The sequence below is a fragment of the Sparus aurata genome, chromosome 21 (assembly GCF_900880675.1).
Source record: "Sparus aurata chromosome 21, fSpaAur1.1, whole genome shotgun sequence".
NCBI lineage: Eukaryota > Metazoa > Chordata > Actinopteri > Spariformes > Sparidae > Sparus > Sparus aurata.
In genome coordinates, this window is record NC_044207.1 from 25,765,396 (window position 1) to 25,783,769 (window position 18,374).

At 42.9% G+C, this 18,374-nt stretch overlaps 2 protein-coding genes and 1 long non-coding RNA gene across 6 annotated transcripts in view; 1 reads left to right on the plus strand and 2 right to left on the minus strand.

The window, feature by feature from the left end:
• The window catches only part of LOC115573270 (uncharacterized), a 4,441-nt gene extending 1,257 nt beyond the window's left edge, over nucleotides 1-3,184 (minus strand). The window contains exons 1-2 of one of the 2 annotated variants that reach the window (XR_003982248.1): nucleotides 2,676-3,184; nucleotides 1,247-1,341 (exon numbers count right to left, since the gene is read on the minus strand). This is a non-coding gene — a long non-coding RNA (uncharacterized LOC115573270). Of the gene's footprint in view, nucleotides 1-1,246; nucleotides 1,342-1,450; nucleotides 1,852-2,675 lie in introns of those variants that run through there. The other variant, XR_003982249.1, reaches the window with a different exon arrangement.
• Nucleotides 3,185-3,740: 556 nt separating this feature from the next.
• Nucleotides 3,741-9,771, plus strand: tm6sf2a (transmembrane 6 superfamily member 2a). Of its 3 annotated transcripts, XM_030403984.1 has the most exons (11): nucleotides 3,741-4,011; nucleotides 4,171-4,303; nucleotides 5,606-5,709; nucleotides 5,793-5,890; nucleotides 5,978-6,081; nucleotides 6,160-6,242; nucleotides 6,339-6,463; nucleotides 8,052-8,153; nucleotides 8,267-8,359; nucleotides 8,445-8,564; nucleotides 8,662-9,771. In XM_030403984.1, the coding sequence occupies exons 2-11, from the start codon at nucleotides 4,212-4,214 to the stop codon at nucleotides 8,869-8,871; spliced, it is 1,131 nt and encodes a 376-aa protein (XP_030259844.1). In that variant the 5' UTR covers nucleotides 3,741-4,011; nucleotides 4,171-4,211; the 3' UTR covers nucleotides 8,872-9,771. The 3 variants fall into 3 exon arrangements, with proteins under 3 accessions (XP_030259844.1, XP_030259843.1, XP_030259845.1); XM_030403983.1 differs by having other exon boundaries at nucleotides 3,741-4,303; XM_030403985.1 differs by lacking the exon at nucleotides 4,171-4,303.
• Nucleotides 9,772-11,908: 2,137 nt separating this feature from the next.
• LOC115572450 (neurocan core protein-like) overlaps nucleotides 11,909-18,374 on the minus strand; it is a 50,027-nt gene continuing 43,561 nt past the window's right edge. Inside the window, exons 15-20 of the mRNA XM_030402522.1 lie at nucleotides 18,219-18,270; nucleotides 17,899-18,005; nucleotides 17,563-17,645; nucleotides 16,058-16,202; nucleotides 14,866-15,048; nucleotides 11,909-13,237 (exon numbers count right to left, since the gene is read on the minus strand). Coding sequence (XP_030258382.1) covers nucleotides 13,119-13,237; nucleotides 14,866-15,048; nucleotides 16,058-16,202; nucleotides 17,563-17,645; nucleotides 17,899-18,005; nucleotides 18,219-18,270 — 689 coding nt within the window. The 3' untranslated portion in view covers nucleotides 11,909-13,118. The remainder of the gene's footprint in view (nucleotides 13,238-14,865; nucleotides 15,049-16,057; nucleotides 16,203-17,562; nucleotides 17,646-17,898; nucleotides 18,006-18,218; nucleotides 18,271-18,374) is intronic.

The following is an 18,374-nucleotide window of genomic DNA, read 5'->3' on the forward strand; positions in this document are numbered from 1 at the left end:
ATCAGGTGTCCAACTATGGCATAAGTGGCCACTATGACCAACACCACCCCGATAAGGACGTAGGCTACGTTCGGCGGCAGAGTTATAGCGTCTCTCGCTGGGGGAATGTAGTCGACAAAATACGCCTCCTCCTCTTTCCCTTTGGACAGCTGGAGGAGCCGTCGCTGCTCAAACACCAGCTGTGTGAGGTTCAGGAGGCCTCCTGAGGCGTTCAGGGACACAACTGGCTGTTGGTTCATGGTGGATACTGTCATTTATAGTCTGTTTAAAGAAAAGTGTCTTTATTGTCTCGTTGCTGATCCAAGCTCCTTCGGGGCACTGTGACATTTTTAGAGAAACGGGGGCGAGACGAGGAGGAGAGAGTGACAGAGCATTAGAAGGCTTCCAACATTTTTAAAGAATTATTTTTAAGGGAAGAATGTCAGGATGGATGACAGGTGGAAATGTCAAGACGGTTCACAAATGAGTGGCAGCCCTCTGTCACAGAGTGGTGCTTCGGCAAAGTAGATCACCAGACGAGAGAAACGCGATGGCATAAGTGTGCCAGTTCTCCTAATCTTTCGTCTAGACTTAAATCCCAGCATTCCTCCTCCTTCTAGTCGTTCGGAGAGAGAGGGGGTCCTCGGTCAAGATATCCAGGGGAGTTTGTGTGAGTGTGAGACGGTGGAGAGGTGAATATAGGACAGACAGAGTTAATAGGATTGAGTCTGTTACAGAGCAATATCAGCTTTCCATCTGCAGGGATTAGAGATATGAGCGAGGAGAGGTGGACAGTAATACGCCAAAGAGGCTTATGGTCCTCCATGACTACGTTGCATATATATATATATGATACATATATTACAGCAAAGCCACTTTCTCCTGGGTTTAAACTGGCACTGATTTATGGATTCTGCACGCTTTAGATTCATCTTTAAGCACAGCAGGTCGACTTCTTATGTTCTACAAATATCCCGTCACATAATTCACTGATATGACACTTTATTTTCACGGCTCATTCGCTTCATAATGGAGCAGATGGTGGTATTTCATAACGCAATGCGAGATTTGTGACCAATGAATATTCCCTTGGGGGGGAAAGAAAGACTGTACATCATCGAATTTAACGTATGAGCGACGGCTGTGAAGCTGATGAAGAACAACACATCAGCTCCGTTTCTGGTTCAAATGATGAGAAAAGGGGTCAACAGCATGTCGATGGAGTGAGGAAGCGTGAAGTTTCATGCGGATGATAACGAGTCCTTACCTTGTGAGCAAGACTCGAAGCAGCTCCTCGAGTCTTTTCTGTGACTTGTGAGTGAAAGGATTTCCAAATTGTTGTGTCATTACACACAGACGGCTCTGGAAACAAACACAAACACGAGCGTCATGCAAACAGAAGAATTACTGACACAGTTAAAAGGAACACAACAAAGCAACAACAACAACAACAACAACAAAAAAGCCCCACCGTCAGTGACTTCTCTCTACACGTGGGCAGCTAAACAGTGATCCGAAAATTAAAAAATAAACTCTATCCTTCTAAAATCTTCCTGGAGGAGCGTCAGGCCTTCTCGGCAGGTTTTGACTCCTCTGGAGCCGGCTTTGCAAGTTTTATGAATTGAGAGACGAGAAACTTCCATTCTACGACAGTGACGGCGACATTCACCAAAAGAATGAACCAGGAGACCGGGTGCATCCCGAAGTACAGGGTGTGAGGCATGTTGTGCAGAAAGCCGAAAAGAGGAGATCTAAAAAAATATATTAAAGGATGAATGAACACCCGAGTCTGCAATCGGCTGGAAAAGAGATGAGTGTGAGGTCTCTCTCAGGGCGAGGCTGTCATGAGAGTAAGGCTGCGTGTGTCAGCGTCAAGGTGTTCCGTGCTAATCCTTGACAGGATTTGATCGACACCGCCACCAGCTACACCTTTTTATCTAAGTCAGCAGTCGGCAAAACAGAAGACGGGGTTCGTTTAGCTTCACCTGCACATTTAAAAGCCGGTTCACACTGGAAACCACAAAATCACAGATAACAACAAGTTTGATTTGAGTGGCCACTTTCTCAGGCACACCTGTCTAATCTAACACAATCCAATTCGAACAGCTTACCTGGCCACGAACTAAGACTTTTAAGATACCGATACTGGTGTTTTTGATACTGGTCGGTAGGAGTTAAATAAATTCTGTTTTAGAGGTGATGTCAGAGTTGTTTATTATAGTTTGCTCCATTAATGTAATGTAAATAGAGGCCAAAACACTAGAAGCAGCTTTCAGTAAAATGTGGTCCAGTACAAAAAACCCCAGGACACATTATAAACTTTATGAAGGTAGAAATGGCAGCGTGGTTTTAGAGCTTCTCATCTTTTCATTCATTTTTCAAGCAAAAAAGTCAAACATTTATCTTATTAAATGTAAGAATTTGCAGCTTGTCTCTGTCATCAAATAACAAATCGTTGGGTTTTGGACTCTTTTTTTGGACAAAAGAAGCAATTTGAAGACGTCACTTTGGGCTCTGGGGGATTCTGATGACGTTTTTCTGCAATTTTGGGACGACTAATCGACAAAATACTGAAAAATGGAACGAAAATAATCATTAGTTGCAGCTGTATTGTATTGCGTTATCCTGCTGGCTACATGTGCACCTAACAAAGTGGTCCCTGAGTGCACTCCTGTGCTAAAGTTCCTGGACATTACCTGTATCAGTGTGAATGGCTCCTTTCTCACTCACTTGCAGGATCCATTCAGCTCAGTAAGATTTAGAGGTAGACAAAAAGGGGGGTTTTTCCAAGTTTTCTCCAGGTGAAACAGAAAGCAGCTCAGTTACACAATCTCCACAGAAAAGCACTATAAGCGGGGCCGCTCTTGCAGACTAGTCCTAAGCAAAAGTCAGTCCATATCGACTGTGCCTCCCCTCAGGCCGGCGTGACTATCTTCTTGGGTTTATCCTCTGGCTCCGCCATCCACTTGTAGTAGGCATCACCCAGGATGAAGGTCCAGTAGATGACGGTCAGAGACGTGTTGAAGGTCATAATGCCGATGATCAAAGGGTGCATCATGGTGGCAGGCTGTGTGAACTGCTCCGAAGGATGTGTGTCACCTCAAAAAAAAAAATGTGTGTCTGCTGTGTGGGCGAAGAGTGGTCTGATTGGATCTGTCTGTTTATACTCTCTCCATGGACTCCCCACCCCGGACTACTCTCTCTCTCTCCACGCTGGTCACTAAGTTCCTGAGGCAACAGCAGCATTAATCCTCTTCAGCCGCTTTGTAACATTGTTGTTCATCCATAAGAGGCTGTCATGTAATGCATACGTTGCAGCCTATACGATAAAAATTAGGAGAGAGATACAAAAAGAAAAGAGCGGTTCGAGGCAGCCGTTTGTTGAGAAACGGTTCAAGAAACGTGACCGAAAAAAACGACATAATCTGTGTTCTGAACTTTATGTTCCGTCTGAGATGTAATCCAGAATCTAATCAAGACTGGAGACATCAGACGGAGGAGTTCTTAATCTTACACCAAACATGACAGATGGCTCCTTTAATCGAAGCCCCGGGGGCCACAAGGAGCTGAGACAGCACGTCAACATGGGGTCTTTTTTTTTTTTTTTTTTTTTTTAAGTCGTTACAGATTCATGTCACGCGCCTTTAATCCACAAACTGAATGAAATGGATCCACTGGAGTTGAAAAAAAGACATAAATGACAGAGAACACGAGAGCCCTCCCACCACCAGGGGGCAGTCTGTGCGAGCACACACACTGATCGGTGAAAGAAGAGGTCCTTGATTTAAATCAAACGAGCTCAACGTGACCGACTCGCACCCAGTATCCCTCAAAATCGCGCGTTTCCACTGAGATAAATGCGCATTTTTACGCATGACGCACGACTCCGCAGGCCTTTGATCTGAACTTGGCATCTCTACCTTTACATTTTCACCCGTTTTCTGAGTTGAACTCCCGAGTTGAACTTTGAGACCAGCAGATAGCAGACGTATTGCAGCAGCAATATCGTTGTCACGGATCAAAAGGCAACAGGTGACACTCCTTCTTAATGATCTGCCTCCCTGCTGCTGGTGCGCCGGTGGAGAAGACACTGCGCGTCTAACATGCATCGCTTCACAGCCGAGCGTGTTTAGCGGGGACACATTTTCTAATCTGGACGTTTAGTTTGTTTTTGTTTTTCTCAAAAAGGAGGTCAAACAAACCACAAAGTTTTTTGTTTTTTTTGTTCAACCATGAGGCCGCCGGTTGAAGTGTCCGTGTGCCTCCTCTCTCTGCTGGCTCCTGGAGTCCTGTACACCATCAACAACATCCCCGCTCTCCAGGAGTAAGTTTGGTAACTTCACTCTCATCTTGGCCTGCGAGTACGGAGGTATCTCTCCGAGTAAAGCCGATGATGTTAATAGGCTTATGAGGCGGCCCGCAGACCTGGAGGAGAGGAAGGGGAGGTTTAGCCGAGGGTGTGTTTCATCCTGGGGTAACCTCGTTTCTACCACTGGCTGTGGAGATTCTTAAAGCCTGCACGGAAAACAAGATTCACTTAAGCCTGGAGGGTAAAACTAAGTGAATTCCAGGGAAGCGTAATCTCTTAAAAGTTAATTAATTATCCTGAGTGTAAGGCTTTTAACAATGCAAGTACTTCACTCAGATGCCTCCCTGTTGGCCCCAAGAGCGGTAAAAAGTAACGCTTTGATTTTCTTTCCTTCATGAGATGATGTTGGTTTGATTGGTGTTCAGGACTTCGGCCTTCTCTTACCTGCAAGATAAAGGTCCTTTTGAGATTGACGTCTGAAGAATTAGAGATCTTTTATAGTGTGATTAGAGGAGTTTGGGCCCTTTTGAGTCCAAATAAAGAGTGTTGAGGTAAATTATGTTGAAGGAAATTGGAGGAACAGCTGGACTGAATTGAATGAAACGGCTTCGAGGGTCTTGCACAACCTGAAAACCTTCATTTCTCACCTTTTTGTTCTGATGAAAGTACGAATACAGGTAGATTAGTTCAAATTAGGGCTGCGACTGATGATTGTTTTCATTATCAGGCAATCTGCTGATTATTATGTTGATGAATCAAAGGAGAGGTTCCTGCACCTTTCCTCCTTTTTTTTATTCATCAGCATAATTATTCAATTATCATCTCTCATAGTTTTCTAAAGCTCAAGGTGACGTCTTCGAATAGCTTCAGACCCCCCAAATGCTCAGTTTATTATGAAAAGGACACATAAAAGCAGCAAATCCTCCCAAATGAGGAGCTGGAGCCAGTGAATGTTTAATTAGACCTTCGTTCAGAACATTTTATTGTAACATTTTCAAGTGGAAAAAGAAGTATGAAGCTTGTTGGGAAAAAGTAAAATAACATCCAACAATCAAAATGTTTTATTTTAACGGCTTTCTGTAGTCGTGTTCTTATCGTGTCCGCGCCTTTTTAAGGGACATCAGCAAGACGAAATTACATAATGTATCAGTTTGAAGATGGCAAATCAGTTTTTATTTTGATTTGGAACATTTGTATCTCCAAACCTGCCGCAATATATCCAGCCTGTCACTCAGGAAACATGAGAAATGTCTATAAAACATGATTTTTAAAATGTATATCGTGTCTCAGCTGATCACCATCACTGTTCCTCCTCAGGCCTCTTCCTATCCTGGGAGTGGGAATGGTCGTCCTGGGATCCATCCTCCTTCTCACCCTCCTCATTGTGCGAAACCAGAAGAAAGTGGACCCCTTATTCTACGGTACAACACACACTTCAGCACCGATCAGTGAACTGCAGGCGGAGTCTTGTTTATTTCACTGTGCCTCCTCTGCGTCTCTCCAGCGTTTGCGGAGTTTTCTTTCACCTGCCTGGTGGGACTGACGAACGCTTTGGAGCAGGACGGGTTCATCTCCGGCTTCATGGGCTTCTACGTGAAGAAGGTGAGAGGAGGACCTGCACTAAACCTTCCCCCCCCCTCTCGTTTAAACATTTTAAATTCATCGTGCGCTGTTTCGCTGTCTCTCCAGGGCGAGCCTCACATGAGCACGGCCTACGCGGTGATGATGTCTTACTGGGAGGGCGTCCTTCACTACCTCCTCTTCCTCATTATCATCCACCGCATGTTCAAAGGGTAAGCTCATCAGGTCCCGCTTTGCTTTGTGCTCACAGAGTCCTCGTAATGAAACCTGTTGATTTTCTGTCCACGCAGGAAGTCGTACCGCAGCCTGGCGCTGCTGTGGGCGGGCTCCTCGATGGCCCATCAGATCGTCCTCGTCCCAGGAGTGGTTGTCGGTGAGTGCCACTTACACGAAAGCACTGATCCATCACATCATTATCCGTGTTGTTTGTGGCTTTTGTTTTCTATGAATGATGTTCTTGTTCCTGCAGGTAAATACGGGTCTAACATCCGACCAGCCTTTTGGAGGAACATTCCCTTCTTTTTGGCTCCTTTCTGGGCGGCGTCTGTGCTGTTCAGCAGACCCAGAGAGATGCCCATCGTGACCGCAGACAAGGTCGGTTAAGACATTGTATATCTCGAATACCTGTGTGTGTTTACCTGTTTACTGTTTACTGTTTCCTAGGACTAGAATCCATTTGGAGGAACTGCTGCTTCCACCACAGGGACCAGAGTTTTAATTAAGATCCAGGAACAATAACTTACCCGCCTAAAAAAAGTCCCAGTTTAGGAAGCAGGACAGAACATTTCTGGTCGGCCAAAGACTCGAAGCATCTTATTTCAGCCACCATTTTTAAAGATCTGCAGTCACAAACCAGTTTATTTTTTGTTAATTGTGTTTGGACTAGGGCTGGGTATCACCAGGTACCTCGCGATACGATACTATCACGATATTTTGCCCACGATAACGATAATATCACGATACAGCGATTCTGCGATAATCGATATATTGCAAGGAATTTCATCCACGATACATCACGATATCTGTGTCACTGAAGAAATTCTGAATTTATTGACTGCACTGAATCCATTTCACAGGAATTACAAAACATTGTCAATCAATTTCACATGAATGACAGCCAAGTAAACAAAGAGTATATTGCACAGTGTCTCTTCTTAACACACACACTGACTACAACTATCATTAAATATCTATATGTGTGGGTTTCAGAGCTACTTAAATCATTTTTTTTAATTTTATTTGGTTGTATACCCATGTTTGAATAAAGATAAAGCTGTACTCCGAAGAGGGGTGGTGGTGGGCCACCATTTACATTTTTAAATATCGATATTTGGCACCAGTGTATCGATAACGTACCTCAAGACGAAATATCGCGATATATCGTAGTATCGATATTTTGGCACACCCCTAGTTTGGACCGATCTACATGGAATAACAGGGGAAAAAATACAACCTACCTAATCTTTACGGGACTTTGGACCGTGGTGGAAATGCAAACAGCGAGCTGAGGGAACAAACTTCTCAGTTACTGGGACTAAAAGTTTTTGCTACTTTGCGTGGAAATGCCGTGTTAGAGGTCGTAAGAGGTGAAACTGTGCAGTATTGATCCTTGCAGTGAGAGGGCAAAGATTAAAGGTGCACTACGTCACTTTTTTAGCAACAACACTGTCAGACTTCGAGTTGGATAGATTCCAGCTCCGTCTCTTTGTCTCTAGAAAAAGTTACGCAGTGCACCTTTTTTTTAATGAAAAGTCTGTAAAAAAGAAACCACATTTTGTGAAGCCAACATTTCTTTCTTGAACGTTTGCCAGAGAGAATCAACTAATCTGTGTTAATTTACTTGTTTGAATAAAGATTTTTGGGCCTGATGGAGATATCGGCCTGTATATGACAGTGATTTTTATAGTATTTTATAGTTTTTGTTTCTGTAAACGGATGTCAATAATCCCTCAACAAAGATTTAGTTGAGCTGCTAAACAATGAGCTTTATCATGAAAGATGACACAAACACTAAATACAACAGAATTTCTTCAACAGCGAAACTTTACTGGACATTGAAATACCATAACTAAAAACAAAACGAACATATTGACGCTCAAATACGCCTCAAACTGTATAACATCCATTAATCATTAAAGTGATTGTGTGTACAGTTTACATGTGTTGTTTGTGTGTTGAGCAGATTTCAGTGGAGCAGAAGAAAAGTCTGCTGTTTCGACCCGTCGACCTCGTCCTGTCGCTCCTGTTGCTCGCGGCGGGGGCCTTCTCTGTGTTCAGAGGCTTCGTGAGTGAAACTACATGAAATCTTTTGTATCTGTTCAGCATCTGCGCTCAATTGAGACTTCGAGGTCGCACGTTGCAGCTCGGATGCCATAACTCACTCCCGCTCTGCTCCAGGTGGTGCTGGACTGTCCTCTAGACGCCTGTTTCACCTACATCTACCAGTACGAGCCCTACCTCAAAGACCCAGTGGGCTTTCCCAGGGTCACGGTGAGTCTGGAGAGAAACGCAGACTGGACTGAACCGCATATACTGTGTCTTCATGATCCAAATGATAAGTGATCTTGTCATGCAGATGCTGGTGTATTTGTTCTATGCCGTTCCCCTGCTGACGGCCTTCATCTACGGTCTGAGAACACCTGGATGCAGCTGGATGTTGGACTGGACCATCTTCTTTGCGGCGGCCATGGCTCAGGTAACTTTCTAACCACGTCTTTTGCTGTTATTAATATCCCTAGTAAAAAAGCAGCATGAAGTTGACGTGCTCCTGCTCTTCTCTTCTCTTCTCTCAGACCCAGTGGTGCCACATCGGAGCATCTCTGCACTCCCGCACTCCCTTCACGTACCGAGTCCCAGCAGACAAGTGGTGGCCCGTTATCGGCCTCAACGTGCTGCTCGTCGCCGCCCCGGCTCTGCTCGCCCTGCGCTGCTACAGCAGCCCCGCTTATTTTATGAAACCTGTTCCCAAGGGACAGGCCAACAACGAGAAGAAGAAAAACTAGACCGCACACAAACACACACACACACACACATACACACACAACGGCCACGAACTGTCGAGGAATACTTCACGCTGTGACAAGGCTAATGTTTTCTGGGGACTCTCGATGGCACACAAACTGCATTAAACACACAATTTTTCATCCCAGAGGAAATCTAAAAACTGCTGTCTGAGTCAACTGTTGAAAATCTGTCACCTCGTGAAGCAACAGCACTCCCTGCATGGACTATTGGACCCTGATAAGAGGGCTGTTGATGGAGGCGAGGGCTGGGATCAGCCCGCACAGCTTTCCGGTGACTCATGCAGAAATCCAGTTGGTATCTTCGCAAACTATAACTATTAACTTGGATTGTACATGTTGGCAACATCCTGCTGGAGAGTGACAGTCACTTTTATACATCTTCTTATGCAGAAATCCACAGCGAGTCAGTGGAAACTATCACAGCTGACATTGCTTAAAAACTGACTCCAGATGATTCGATGAAGGAGAAAGACCGCCTGGTGCCTGACACACAGCACACAAACATGTCGTCACATGCATATTTTTAGGTTTTTGTGAATTGATTATGCACTTGGTTTATGAAATATCAGGGGAAAAAGAATGACAGCGTCTTAAAGCTCACGGTGACGTCTTGAAATAGTCGGTTTTGTCTGACCGACCGTTCCAAATCCAAAAACATTCAGCATGAAATCATTTTAAAACGGAAACGCATCCAAACTTCACAGTTGAGAAGCTGAAACCAGAGATTATTTAGTGTATTTGCTCGATTAATAACTTGCAGTTGTAGTTCTGTCAATCGACTAATTGATTTATTGACAAGCTACATCACCTGTGGTTGTGTTTATGTCGGTGTGGTTTCATGTTCCATTTTATTTTGCTAAATAAAAGATGAAAAATGAAGTGCTGAACTTGCCTGGTTTTTGTATGAAACACGGTGTACAGATTAATTTGAGAAACTGAAAGTGTCTCAGCTCTTGTCCGAGTGCACAAACGGAGCCGTCGGTGGTTTGACCCGACTGTCTCTTCTTCACGTGGCAACATCGTCGCCAGCCGGTGATGTCATCGCGCCCTTCGTGCAGAGAAGTGTTGACCCAGTTAACTCTGCCGTCTAACTGATAAGGGGTGAACCCTGGATTTAGACGAGCCGCACAGAACAGCCAAACGAATGATCTCATGACACATCTGTCGGCTGTCCGTGGCCCACTCTGTTTTTGTCCCGGGTGCCAAAAGACCTGAAGTAACACATGCCTTTTCTTTTTTTTTTTTTTTAGAGGTGGACACTGGTGTGTTTTAGGGGTGGTGTTCTAAAATATGACAACTTTTGGATTAAAAAAAAATCCTATCTGAAGTTATGACCTCAGTATTTCTAAAAAATGTTCAGGAAAGGTAAAACAAACAACTCGAGTCACCTGTAAAGATAAGTGTTCATTCTTAAGACCAAACTTTGGTATCAGATTATAATCAAACTTTAATTTACTTCAAGAGAATTCTATTGATTGTTTTTATGACACCTGGGGCGCTGCCGCTTTATTAACTTTTCTGGCAAACACATTGCTGTTTGCCTCTTCCTCAAATATTCTGCTCAGACACGGCAGAGATAAGAAAATTGCCTCGTGAACCGAACAGGATAAAACTATTGCTCTCTGAGAAGAGTGAACGACAAAGTGAGCGGCAAAAGCTCTGCGAGGTAGAGCCAAAGTGAAGGGGTTTGATGGGGTTTTATCTGCGGGGGTGCAGAGGTGACATGATAGAGACAATCTCTGAGGACAACAACACTTTCCTGTCTAAAGCTAATGGATTTGAGGATCTGTGGACACTCCAGTAAAGCATATAAAAAACAAAACAACAGTCCTGGCTTGCAGCTCTGTGTGAGGCTGTACTGAGGCACTGTGGTGCTGTGAGATGAATGCTAACATCAGCGTGCTAACAAGCTCTCATTGATGTTATTAACATGCTGATGGGAGCAGGTGCAGTGTTTACCTTCTTAGTTTAATATTTGCTGATCTCATGGCAGCTCATCAAACCAGTCGCGGCAGCTAATGAAACCTTGTTTTGGCACCAAAGTAAAAGTCGGAGAAAGAAATTAAGATCAGTGTTGTTAAAAGTCTACGAGGTGCTGAATGTTAAAACTTGGTCAAGTGATAGATTTTCCCTATTTAGTGCATTGTCATCATATTTAGCTTCCCATATGAGGCATAAATTCATGTAAAACATATCATGTTGGTGTTATAAATATGTTTATATGTTTGAAAAGTGTCAAATCTAATATTCAATTCAAATCTGTTTCAATTTTAAACTGTTTAAACTAAATCTAAATGTTAAATCTGAATAGTTAATCAGTTAAATGTAAATCTAAAACTATTTCAATATTAAATCTAAATGTTGAATTTAAACCTTAATGCAAAGTATTACATCTAATTAAACACACTGGGGTTTTCGTTTTACACAGAAACTTATTTTTAACAAACATATATAACAGTTTTACATTAATTTATGAGGAAAATGTAAAAGTTAAGTCAAGGTAAAGTGAAAGTCACCCACACAAGAGTATTTGAGTAAAATTCTTTAAGAAGTATCTGATCTCAAATGTACTTATAATAATAAATCTATGCTTAAAGATCAACAGTACAGGAATCAGTAGATTAAACATGTAGTACATGTTTGTATTTGCTGTATATCAAGTGTCGACTGATTACTGAATCGGATTCTCACCATTATTGTGTTTCAGTAATATTTGGAATCTCTGTTTTATTAATCAGATTTTAATAAAATAACTACATTTTAAAAAATATTAGTAACTAAAGTCATTAAATAAATGAAGTGTATTTAAGTTGAGTAGTGGAGTGGAAGTATGAAGTAGCAGAAAATGGAAATACTTGAGTAAAGTACATCAAAGTGATTCAGTAGTTGAGTAGATGTACTTAGTTACATCCCATCACAGATGAGGATTCACCACGGATGACCGAAGTGAAGAACACTGCTATCACCGCTAAAGTGGCTAACAAACGAGCACACCTAAAAAAAACAACCAGACGTGTTGTTGTTGATTTTCTCACTTTATTAAGAATGGAATACAACAGCAGGACAAAAAGTCATAAGAACACCAAAAAAGTGGATGACTGATCAAATATCAAAGGGACCAAAGGACAAAAAATCATGACATTCTAAGCATCATGTAAATATAGCCGTGCAAAGATCCAAAGTATTCAGCAATCCAGATACAATCAAGTGGTTATCTTGAGAAAAAGTATTGTTTAATCCCATTCCACACTACCTATGTCAACGGGACATATTCATTAGCTGAGAGTGGTTATGGGGATGGGCGGGGATCTATCTGATTGGACGAGGTCCAGCTATTGATCAAGGATCAGCCAATAACAAACACCAACGATATTTACAATACAGAGATTAGAGGCAATCAGATGATAAATTTAGTCTTATTGTTGAGTTGGACTTCTATACTGTTATAGAAAAAAAAATGATGTTACATCGGCTCGCTTAAGTTTAAGTTAGAAAAAAGAAAAGCATATCCACTAGCGAATGATTCATAATAAATAGTAACGTAACACCAAAACATAGCAAATATTAGAAAAAAGCATGTCAGTAGAATAAAACAGACTATCAGGAGCTTCTATGGAAAAAAAAGTAACACTACAAGTACAACATACAAAAAGCTTCGGGGTTACAGGGACTGAATGCTATCTTGCATCAATTACATCTGTGCTTTGTAAACAGAATACTAGGGTGAGAGTCATTTTCCATGTAGGACGAGCAAAACCTTTACAAAAAACAGAAGTGACTCAGCACTTTTTCTACGTTTCCTCTCTGACGTGCACACGCTCACACACACGCGCTCACACACTGCGATCAGTCTGACAGGCCGAGAGAGGCTTTTTTTAGTTCGTCGGGGATGAGGAGGAGGATTTTTTTACCGCACTGAGGTGTTATTAGGAGGACGGGGTGTTAACAACAGTTAGTGTTTACAGTTAGTGTTCGCATGGACCTCGGTTAAAGGAAGCGGGGCGAGAACGAAGAGAAGAAGCATCAAAAAAACACCCGAATTAACTTCGGGGGACGGGTGTAGATATGTTAAGAGTAAGAAAATCTTATTTGTCAGGAGGAGTAAAGCTAAACGGAGCATGGCTAGAAGCAGGAGGGGGGGAGGGGAGGAGGGTGATGTGAACTACCGTCTGTCTTTATGGGCCATGGTTAGCACCTAGGCGTTGCAGATGTTTGTATTATTTGGTTCAGTAGAAGCTGTGTGCGTCCTCTCTGGCATGGTGTCCCTCTCCTCCGTGTCTCCTGTGGCCGCGGCGCTCGTGGTGCTGATTGTGGTGGTGGCGTCGGTACCGGTGAGATCTCCGGGCTGAGAAGACGAAAAGGGAAGCAAGTTAGATTTATGTTGTACACATGCTGTAGGAGATATACACGCCACAGCTGCCAACTGGTTGTGTCTTTGTGTCTGTAAATGTAAATGACGACACTGTTTTCTAAGTTATCTCAAAGATATTGTGTTTTTTCTGTTCGGCTAATTTTGCTACTTATCAGCGTGCACATCAACACATCTACGATAACAGATTTCAAGCCTTTATGGTGGCATTGGCGCATTTATCTGCAGACTCATCAAACATGGTGTCCATGACGGCCATTTTTAACCTTTGAAGGCGATAGAAATTGTTTTATCTGGATTTTAACAATGTTTTTTTGTACATTGTTTATTTCTCTGACTGAAAATACATCTGTTTGCTCCAGTGGATGCACCACTTGTATGTTTTAACTAAATATATGATATGATTTACATTTGTATAGTTTCATTAAACACCAAGATTAAAGCAACATTGTGCAGAAATTGGAACTTTGTGCGATTTGGCGCCCCCATAGTTTAAGAGTGTGACACCGCTGTCGTAAACACAAACCCCAGATCTGTTGGAATCTCTCAGACGTAATGACGGTGCTGACTACAAACAAAACTCATCATGTAATAACAATTTTATTTGTTGAAAACTTGTATGTTGAAGTAAACATGTGTAACGCTGTGATCCGGCCCTCTCACTGAAGTCACACAGCGCAGGACACAAGTGATAGCTGTGACAGAGACACTGTACCATCAACATGATTTTAAAGCTGTTATTCTAGGGTAAAAAGTTACATAATGTTGCTTTAAATAGTCCTGAAGTGGACAGATGTATTTTCAGTCACAGACAAAAGATGTGCCGGGACATTATTATAAAAAAATCTAGATAAAAGTTTTTCTTTCATCTAATTTAGTTGAGAAATATTGTTTTTTTTTACCCGTCTGGTTTTCTGAGAATAAACAGATTTATTCCTGAATCACTTTTTATACCGCTCATGCTGCCCACTGTGGTGGACGTACTCTCTCTATATATATCTCCTTCAAAATAACATATACGGGAAGTTCACTTTGTCAAGAGTAATGACAACCACTGAAAAGAGAGTATTACTTTCTGATTTAATCATGCATGAATGGGCTAGTTTGCACTTTTCATTCATTTTCATGCCTTCAGCAGAGAGTCTACGATAGTAAAGTTGTCAGGAAATTAAAAGAGAGCGAGAAGTTGAGTCACATTCAACAAAAATCCCCTCTATGACTCAAAACATGAACAGTGGCCCTGACCGCTTGGCCACTGTGGCACCGCCAGTTGGCACTTCTTACTCCGAATTAATTATTTTCAGTGATTAAAAGTCATTTTTCTCTGTTTTACTGCTGCACTGGATGTACTGCCAGCTGCTCTGGATACTGTATGAGCATCAAAACGCAGGACTTTGGCCATATGTCACCAGGAAACCAGAGTAAAATCAAAGAATCATTTGCAACGATGACCTGACAGAAGGTTTAGAATTGTAGGAATAAACACAAGACGTGAGTACGAATCCGCAAAAGTGACACAAATCAGTAAAAGGGTATCAAAGCAGTCACAAACTGATAACATGTAAATAATACTGAGCAGGTTTGAAGTCACACTGAGCACTCACACTTTGTGCAGATGATCTTCGGTCTCTCCCAGCTCCCGTCGGCCCGGCAGCGGGCGGTGGGGATGTGGCGCTGGAAGAAGCCTTCGGCGCACTGGTAGCGTACGACTGCATGGATGTCATAGTGCGACCTCCGACGACCTATCAAATGGGCGTTCTCCACAGCAGGCGGGGTCCCACACAACACTGCGGGAAATAATATAATCAGAGTCACACATTTTACAGTATAACAGTCTCATTTTCCAATTTTTTATGTCTCTAATTAGCCCAAATACTCATGTAAAGCAAAAATAGTGTCTTTTTTGACCATATTACGTCTCGGCTGACAACTCTGCAGGTGTGTTTTGCCTCTAGATGGCAGCCTTGTGTCTGTGTCTGAGCGCGGAGCAGAGCTGTGGGGAGGCCAGGAGGAGGTAATGGGTCTCTGCAGCAGACAGGGAGTACAGCCAAACCACTGGGGCGTGAGACCGCAGCCAGACAAACAAACGCTCTCAAACGACTTAATCCCTTTTTCTCCATGTCCTCCTCCATCTTTCTCCTCTCTTGTTCTAACTCCTCCTGACCATCCTCCTTTTCTTCTCCTGCTTCTTCAGCCCCTCTTCGCCTCACGCAAAGATCTTCATTACTGCGTTCACGTTCGGGTCGGCCGGGTCCGTGCGGATGAGTGTTAGGAAAACCTGGCAAAAAAACGGCTCAGGGGACTTTTTTCGATCATATTTGTGTGAACAAGGCAGTAATTGGCAATAAGTGCAAGTTCAGTTCTGCTGGCTGGACAAGTGCGAGGGAGCCCTAAGGAGGGAGAGACGGCAATAAGAGGAAGATTGAGATTGATATTGCTCTCGAAAATCAATATGGGCTTGAGATTGAATCACAATCTTCACTTAAGTTTGTGTGCATTGTCAATTTTTTGGAGCCTTTGCTGCAGCGCCCTTTAATGGAGAAAAAGTGTGAGAGATGCCAAACAAACTACTGTGTTCTGACCGGCAACTGAGAGAGAGAGAAGTCTTTCCTACATGATGAGCACTGATGACTAACAGGTGGCCAGCTGGGCAGTCATATCGTATAAAGAGACTCTCCTCTTGAATTGATTAAGTCGTACTGGACCTGAATGTGTCAATGAAGGAAGGAACGGCAAGTTGTGTTTAGTTTGTTCGCACTTTTGGTCCACACATTGAGTCCAGCGGCCTCACAGTACCTGTGCCTTTCTTGCAGATGTAGGGCAGGTTGTAGTTGCAGGGCACGTCGTTCCACTTGCCATCCTCATGGGCAATGGTCACCACGCAGTCCTCGCCTCCTGCGAAGAAGTTGTCCGGCTGGCTCTCCCTCCAGTTCTCATATACCTGCAACGGCGGCAGACAACAGGATTCAGCGACGCGTTTGCTGTCATTTGTCAGAAACCGTCAGACGGGGAATCACCAATCTTCTCTAAGAGGATGAAGACTGTGACTTTCAGATGAATTTGTGAGATTGAGGATGAGATTTTGTGGTCTGATTACAAAAAAAAAGGGTAGAAAATGAACAGCTTTAAAGGTGATGGAAAGAAATGTTCCCAATCAGTTTCCCCACAATGAGCAACAGAGTGCTTTATGAATACAAAATCTTCTGTTAAAGTTCGCTGTTAACTCAAACTCTTCCTTTATTTTGAGCTTTCCTCACTGATTCGAAGCTCTGGTGAAAAAAAAGGGTGATGGCACAAACTTCTATTGTAGGAAAAGGAAAGAAAAGAAAAAAGAAAATCTTCAGAGTTTGCAAAACCATTGATTTTCAACCTGTAGGTCGAAACTCCCGAGGTGGTCGCGAGTTAATTTCCAGGTGTCGCCAGATGGTTGTGAAGAAAATAAATAAATCAAATGACTGGGGGATAGGTTTTATATTACAGTGCTTGTACCAGGGATATAATTTCCTTCAAATAGATTTCATTGAGTGTGTTTGTGAGAGTGTTTGTGTGTCAGATCAGGACTCACACACACACACACACACACAAACAAACTGTGTGGGTCGGGTGCAGGATGGTCAAGAACACCAACCTGTTTTCTTTGGTGGGTTGTGACTTGAAAAAGATTCAGAACCACTGAATTAAAGACTTGGAAGTGTTCAATAATAGTCAAATGCTTTTTAATATCAGTAGCTTCAAAGAGCTTAAAGGAAGGTCATTAATCTTTAGTCACATCATTAGACGGATATAATATTTTTGCTTTGATATTAATCAAGTTAATTGTGATTTGAATCAAAAATCCGGTGTCACTCTTCTGGTTTGCTTATATTGGAAGCCTGATGTCTATCAAATCTGATCTGAACCGCTCTGTTTTAGCTCCTGTCTCTTTAAGGCCCCGCCCTCCTGAAGACCCAGTCTGCTCTGATTGGTCAGCTCACACATGCCTGAGCCACCACTGCTAACAACAACAACAACAACAACAACAGAGCAGTTCAATCAATTCTTATGTGTCAAACTAGCTGCTAGGCATAAACTATAGAAACATGTGACCTGCTGACGTAGTGTGATGTCACAATGTCACGGAATTAAAGGCGGGGCTACTGATGAGGCGTTTATGGAGCAATGTTTTCTGTGGGAGAAATCACCTTCTGCACAATAACATATAAAACACGGGGAAAATATAGAAATAGAAAAAGTGAAATAGGTCTTCTCTAAACGGGAGTTTGAATTCTCAAGGCAGCAAGTATTCAGAAGGAACCACTGACCAGATCGTTGCTGTCCGTCCACTGAAAGTCCTCCTCCACGGTGCGGTCATTCAGTCCGATCCAGGCGTTGTCGTGACCAAGACCTGTGAGAAACAACAGCGCAACATGTTGCTTTGACTTCAATATTTGACTACGTTTGTAGGAAAACAAACTACACATCATACATACAGTATCTCAAACCACTCTATCAGTCTACCAGTCTTCTTCCCTCTCGTTTATTCTGCTATCTCCACCTACACTACTTTAGCATTTTATTATTAGTGGCGTCCCCCTTCGGCATCGTCCCCATTGCGTTCATCAGAATGAAACCAAACTGAGAGAAACACACACACATACCGTTGATAAACTCCTGCTCTGTGACGGAGATGACACTACTGAGGTGGGCGCTGTGCTCTCTGCAGTCTTTTTCTGCATCCTCCCAGGTGTGTCTGTGGGTGAAGTACCTGTGGGAGAACGGTACGGGGGAAAAAAAGACATATTTCATATATTATGCTGCCAGACAGCGTTAAATGGAACAGAGCGCCGCAGTAAGTGTGTCACGAATAACTCCAGGGTATAAAGGAGTAATGCGGATGGATAAGGCACCTGTGGTTGCAGGTAAATAGAATGTGACTCCATTAATTTTAACAGCGCAGGCAGTTTTTCATCATCGCTACCTGTAGCAGTGGCCGTGGAACTTCCTCCAGCCGTGCTCGCAGCCTTCGATGTCTGAAAAGATGAAGAGAGGAGAAATAAGGAGAGCTCGCAATATTTTATGAAGGCTACGATCGGTACAGAGCGTGAGTTAAGTGAGAGAGGAAGCTCTATCTCAT

What these genes read in the sequence shown, in the direction of transcription:
- tm6sf2a (XM_030403983.1), top strand. Translation starts at nt 4,212, where the DNA reads ATGAGGCCGCCGGTTGAAGTGTCCGTGTGCCTCCTCTCTCTGCTGGCT. An exon ending in TGGGCTTCTACGTGAAGAAG is followed by an intron (nt 5,891 to 5,977) that starts GTGAGAGGAGGA and finishes CTGTCTCTCCAG; the next exon opens with GGCGAGCCTCACATGAGCAC. An exon ending in TTGCGGCGGCCATGGCTCAG is followed by an intron (nt 8,565 to 8,661) that starts GTAACTTTCTAA and finishes CTCTTCTCTCAG; the next exon opens with ACCCAGTGGTGCCACATCGG.